This window comes from Octopus sinensis, linkage group LG22 (assembly GCF_006345805.1).
Source record: "Octopus sinensis linkage group LG22, ASM634580v1, whole genome shotgun sequence".
Classification (NCBI taxonomy): domain Eukaryota; kingdom Metazoa; phylum Mollusca; class Cephalopoda; order Octopoda; family Octopodidae; genus Octopus; species Octopus sinensis.
The window spans coordinates 6,046,091-6,052,090 of record NC_043018.1 but is presented as its reverse complement, the minus strand read 5'-3'; the positions used below and the strand labels follow the sequence as shown (position 1 = coordinate 6,052,090).

At 40.4% G+C, this 6,000-nt stretch overlaps 1 protein-coding gene across 1 annotated transcript in view; it reads left to right on the top strand.

Moving 5' to 3' along the window:
* The first annotated feature begins 297 nt into the window (after positions 1-297).
* Positions 298-6,000, top strand: part of LOC115223248 (glycine N-acyltransferase) — a 29,553-nt gene continuing 23,850 nt past the window's right edge. The window contains exon 1 of the mRNA XM_029793746.2: positions 298-716. Coding sequence (XP_029649606.1) covers positions 636-716 — 81 coding nt within the window. The 5' untranslated portion in view covers positions 298-635. The remainder of the gene's footprint in view (positions 717-6,000) is intronic.

Genomic DNA, 6,000 nt, shown 5'->3' with positions numbered 1-6,000 from the left:
ACTCTCTTCCCTCTACATTCTACCCTGTCTCTCTCTGTTTCTCCACACTCTCTATTCTCTCTCTCTCTGTCTATTCTCTTTATCTCTGACTTCCTCTCGCGTTACTTTCCTTGTCTCTTCTCTTTCTTTTATCTCCCTCCCTTTATCTCTTACTTCCCTCTTTCTCGTCGTCCACTCTCTTTATCTTTTCTCACTCTCCCGTTCTTCTAACTTCATCTTTTGCTTCCCTTTCTCCTCTCTCCTCTCTCTGTATCTCTTACTTTCCCTTTTCTTCCTCCCTACCTTTTCATATCTCTCTTCTCCTCCTCCTCTCTCCCCCTTCGAACCAACCAGTTCACTCTCTTCCCTCTACATTCTACCCTGTCTCTCTCTGTTTCTCCACACTCTCTATTCTCTCTCTCTGTATCTATTCTCTCTCACACTCCACCCGTCGCACGTTCCTCATTTCTTTACATAACTAAAAACATCAGAAGGACACAACATGGCCATGTAGCTACCATCTATCCAACCACCCACAGACAACATCTATTTCCTCATACATAAATTCTTCTCGGGCATTTCTTTCTTCTTTCTTTCTGCCCCATAAACAACAAGACAAAGTTTTAGGATAAACCACAACATCAAACAGCGATGAGATGATGTACAAAGTATTAACACAAGACCAATTGGTACAGCTCCATGCTACCCTTAAGGAATCGCTACCCGGAACTGCCAAGGTAAAGCTACGATACTGCTTTATCTATCATCTATCTATCTATCTGTCTATCTATCTATCATCTATCTATCTATCTATCTATCTATCTATCTATCTATCTATCTATCTATCTATCTAATTATCTATCTATCTATCTATCTATCTATCTTTCTTTCTTTTTTCTTTCTTTCTTTCTTTCTTTCTTTCTTTCTTTCTTTCTTTCTTTCTTTCTTTCTTTCTTACCTTCACTTATCAAAATGAGTTGGAGTTTATTTAAATAGGTGAGCCCATACGATTTAAAGGTAATTTTAGCCGTGACCATCCAGTCAGTTTGTATAATATTAGTGAGCGTGTTTGTATAATATTGGAAGATTTAGCTGCCATTTCTAGCGCGTCGAGCGACCGACCGATCGACCGTCCACAAAGTAGCTCCAGACTTATTTGTTGATCATTATTAATTAACTTCACATCCACGAACTCGCTGTATTTATTAGTTGTAGTTGTAATAGTTATAATAGTAGTATTTACAGTAGTAGTAGTGGTGGTGGTGGTTCAGACCCACGAGCAAAGACGTTCCACTTGTGATCATCTCGCTTTGTTGATTAATGTCTTCAATAACACGCAGTATTTGTGATAACAGTGGTGGTTGTGGTGGCGGTTGTTCAGCTCTAGCTCGGCCCTAATCGAGCAGATGTATGATCAAAGACATTCCAATTGTGATCATCCCGCCTTTTTGTGTATAAGAAAAGGGGACCACATTCTCCTACATGCCCCCCCCCCTTTTTTTTGCTATAGTTAGGATTCAATAGAAGGGAATTTGATTGTTTCTCTTACAAATTCTTGCTAACCTCTCCGAGCTCCCTTGTCGGCCCATAAAATGGGATCTGTTTAGTGCTCCAGGTCGACCCTGACGAAAAGCAGATATAATCAAAGTTGTGCCATCCCATCCCATCTGTGGCCATTGCAACCTTTTCGTCTGATTGTGTGCAACCAGGACTTCCATTATTCCATATGTCCTTCCTTTGTATTTATAAAGCTGATAGTTCCAAGGAAATTTTGGCTCCTATTTCCCTAACAGGTCTGTAAGGGACGAACTTAGGGCCTCTAGTACTTTGGCCCTGGAAAATATCTGGCACCATCACCTCGATGTCTTTCTTTATCAAGTTATTGATGGAATGTCCCAAGGTGACTGAAATCGCACAGTTGTGTGTGTGTTATATATATTTTTTATTTGTTTCGGTCATTGAACTGCGACCACGCTGGGGCAACGCGTTGAAGGGATTCAGTCGATCCCAGTACTTGTTTTTTTTTCTTTTTTTTTTAAACCTGGTACTTATTCTATCCATTCTTTTTGCCGAACCGCTATATTACGCGTTCGTAAACACACCAACACCGGTTTTCAAGCGGTGGTCGGGACAAATACAACACAACAGTGGTACTACGCAAGAAGAGTGATCCCGGTGCGCGCACTCGCGTACTCGCGCATCCGCGCTAGCTAGTCGTGACTAGTCGATCCTTACTTTGTGTTTCTGTGGTTTATTTACTTTGTGTAAAAGAATTATTTATTTTGTGTTTTATTTACTTTGCTAGGTAGTCGTAGGATCGACTAGTCACGACTAGCTAGCGCGAGTGCGCGCACCGGGACCACTCTTCTTAAGTAGTACCACAAACATTATGTATGTATGTATGTCCACCATTTCTTTTAGTTTTCATTTATCAAATCTATTTACAAGGCTTCGGTCGACATTCATACACACACACACACACACACACACATATATGACATAACATAAATCTTAACTGCTTCCTCGTATACGAGCAAAGTCATTGCTAGACCGAAAGAATCTTTGAAATGAATCATTGGTGATGCCGTGTGAGGCCCTTGCATGACTCTTAGGAGCGGCGAAAGATTTGCACATTCAATTACATAATGCATAGCCTGTGCTGCCTGAAGAAATAGCTGCAATGCCTTGTCAATCCTCCAGCTGAGAGGCACATGTTCTGTTGTAACAATAGCGATTGATTAAAATTGCCGAAATGCTCGAAATTAAAGTGGAAATATCTTACAAACTATAGAATTTTCTCGATAAAGCCAAGAGAAAAAGATGTTTTATAAACACATTCTACCAGTATACGAAGTTTAAAAGTGTTTAGTTAACTAGAAATTGTGTTGACATGTGCCGTTCAAAAGGAAAAGATCCCAATAGCCATATCACATTTTGGCCATGGGTAGATTCCTGAGTTCCCTGATGGCTGTCCAGGCCCGCACGACCCAAGCACCTCCTCCTACAAACCACACACACACAAAAAGCAACACTCCCTTATTCTCCACATGTTCATTCATTCTAAACCTTACATACATACATACATACATACATACATACATACATACATACATACATACATACATGCATACATACATGCATACATACATACATACATACATGCATGCATGCATGACATAAATACATACATAAGATACATACGAACATACATACATAGGCGCAGGAGTGGCTGTGTGGTAAGTGGCTTGCTTACCAACCACATGCGTCCGGGTTCAGTCCCCACTGCGTGGCACCTTGAGTAAGTGTCTTTTATAGCCTCGGGCCGACCAAAGCCTTGTGAGTTGATATGGTAGACGGAAACTGAAAGAAGCCCATCGTATATATGTATGTGTATGTATATGTTTGTGTGCCTGTCTCCCAACATCACTTGACAACCGATGCTGGTGTATTTACATCCCCGTAACTTAGCGGTTCGGCAAAAGAGTTCGATAGAATAAGTACAAGGCTTACAAAGAATAAGTCGATTTGCTCGACTAAATGACTGAAACAAGTAAAAAAGAGAAACGAGAGAGAGAGAGGAAGAGACGCACGCGCGTGAATGCTCGTTTTTCTTTTGATATGGTTTATGTACATAAGAAGTACGCTTTGTTACCCTGTTGTTTTGAGATCGATCCTGAATCACAGCAACGTTTTAGTCCAACCAATTCGTTTCTAGTGAACTTTGGTCAACAAAAACTGTTGCACCTATGCACTCACACACACACACACACACATACACACACAACTATAATTAACTGCACGTCAATGTTGGGTTGAAAAAACGCTTTTCGATAGAAAAAGTTGAAGGCTGCTTGTGGAAGTCGAACCCAAATCGCCGGTAAACATGACAGTTCTCGACTTTTTCTATCCAAAATTGTTTTTTCAACCCCTTATTTACATGCTATTATTTATAGCTTTATCTGCTTCGCGATCCGTTCTTCTAAAACAGAATTATTTCACGTTCTCTCGACATTTTGTAAAATTCTTATGACGTCAATTACACACTTACAAATGTGTGTGATGTGTGTTTATGGTACTACTTAAGAAGAGTGGTCCCGGTGCCCGCACTCGCGTACTCGCGCATCCGCGCTAGCTAGTCGTGGCTAGTCGATCATACGGCTACCTAGCAAAGTAAATAAAATACAAAATAAATAATTTTTTTATACAAAGTAAATAATTTTTTTAAAACAAAGTAAATAAAACACAAAGTAAATAATTTTTTAAAACTAAGTAAATAAAACAAAAACACAAAGTAAGGATCGACTAGTCACGTCTAGCTAGTGCGGATACGCGAGTGCGCGCACCGGCATCACTCTTCTTAAGTAGTACTTGTGTTTATGTTGCGTGTTGTGTGTGTTTATGTTGTGTGTGTGTGTGTAAATATTGTTTTCAAATAATTCCCTTGTTTCCTCCTAGTCAGTGATTCACTATCCACACATCCGTCTTCCCCTTCCTGTGTCCCCTTCCTGCTATGTATGACCTCATCACAACAGTCTTCCAGGATGGGGAGTGGGATTCTACTCTAAAGCTTGACCACTGTCCATCAGCCGTCCTGTCCATCTTTGAACACCCACCAATTTTTGTCGCTGTTCTCTCACAAGCACCTTCTGCCATGTCACCTGTCTCCAGTGATGTCCAGTTACGCACTATCAGGGTGGACTTGGTTGTCTCTACCTGAAAGAGACCCATCATATATACGTATATGTGTGAAATCGAAATCGAAATTGAACCAAATCCTATGACTGGCACCCGGGCGATGCCAGTGCCGCTGGACTGACTCCTGTGCAGGTGGCAAGTAAAGAAACACCGATTCGACCCTGTGCTTGAGGAGACCTATTTAGTCAAGTACATCAACATCAAAAATCATGGAAATTGTAGTTGTGATCCCTGTGCCGGTGGCACGTAAAAAGCACCATCTGAACGTGGCTGATGCCAGCTCCACCTTGACTGGCTTCCGTGCCGGTGGTACGGAAAAAGCACCAACCGATCGTGGCCGTTGCCAGCCTTGCCTGGCACGTAAATAGCACCCACTACACTCATGGAGCGGTTGGCGTTAGGAAGGGCATCCAGCTGTAGAAACACTGCCAGATCAGACTGGAGCCTGGTGCAGCCTTCTGGCTTTCCAGACCCCAGTTGAACCGTCCAACCCATGCTAGCATGGAAAGCGGACGTTAAACGATGATGATGATGATGATGTGTGTGTTACTATCACCTTTTCTAGACATCACTTGATGATTGTAAACGAAACTCACTGTTATGCAAGCAAGGATGTTCATTTCTATGAAGAACATGTCTGACTCTGTGTGTGTGTGTGTGTGAGTGAATATCACTTTGCTTGGAAATAGGTGAGTGTTGGTGACAGGAAGGGCATCCAGCCATAAAAATCTGCCTCATTAAATTCCATCTGGCCCATGTAAGCATGGAAGAGTAGACATTGAAGGATTATTTATAGGTTTATGTAGTCTTGGGCTGACCAAAGACATGAGAGTGGATTTGGTTGACGGAAACTGAAAGAAGTGTGTCGTGTGTGTGTGTGTGTGTGTATATATATATATATATATATATATATATATATGTAGTCCCCGGTTGATTCGGGGTTAACCACAGTAAATAAGGTACTCAATACATAGCAGAGTAAAATTATTTATTATATAGAAGGAGCTTCTACAGACTAGAACTGTTTCATTCAAGAGAAATCTTCAGGAAGCTAGTTAACAAGAATTGTATTGGCATTATACATTTAGGCAGGTTTAAAGGGGTGTTGGTGGGGGACTTTTTGGGGGTAGGCATAGCGCAAAAAATCATACTTGGGGGAGTGGTCAAGGAGTCAGTGTTAAATTAGATAGGAGAATAAATAAAAATAAAAATAAAATAAAAAATAAAAAATATAAAATATAAAATATAAAAAAAAAATAGAAAAAAAAATAATAATAATAAAAATTAAAAAAATAAAATAAAAAATAAAAAAAAAAAAAAAATATA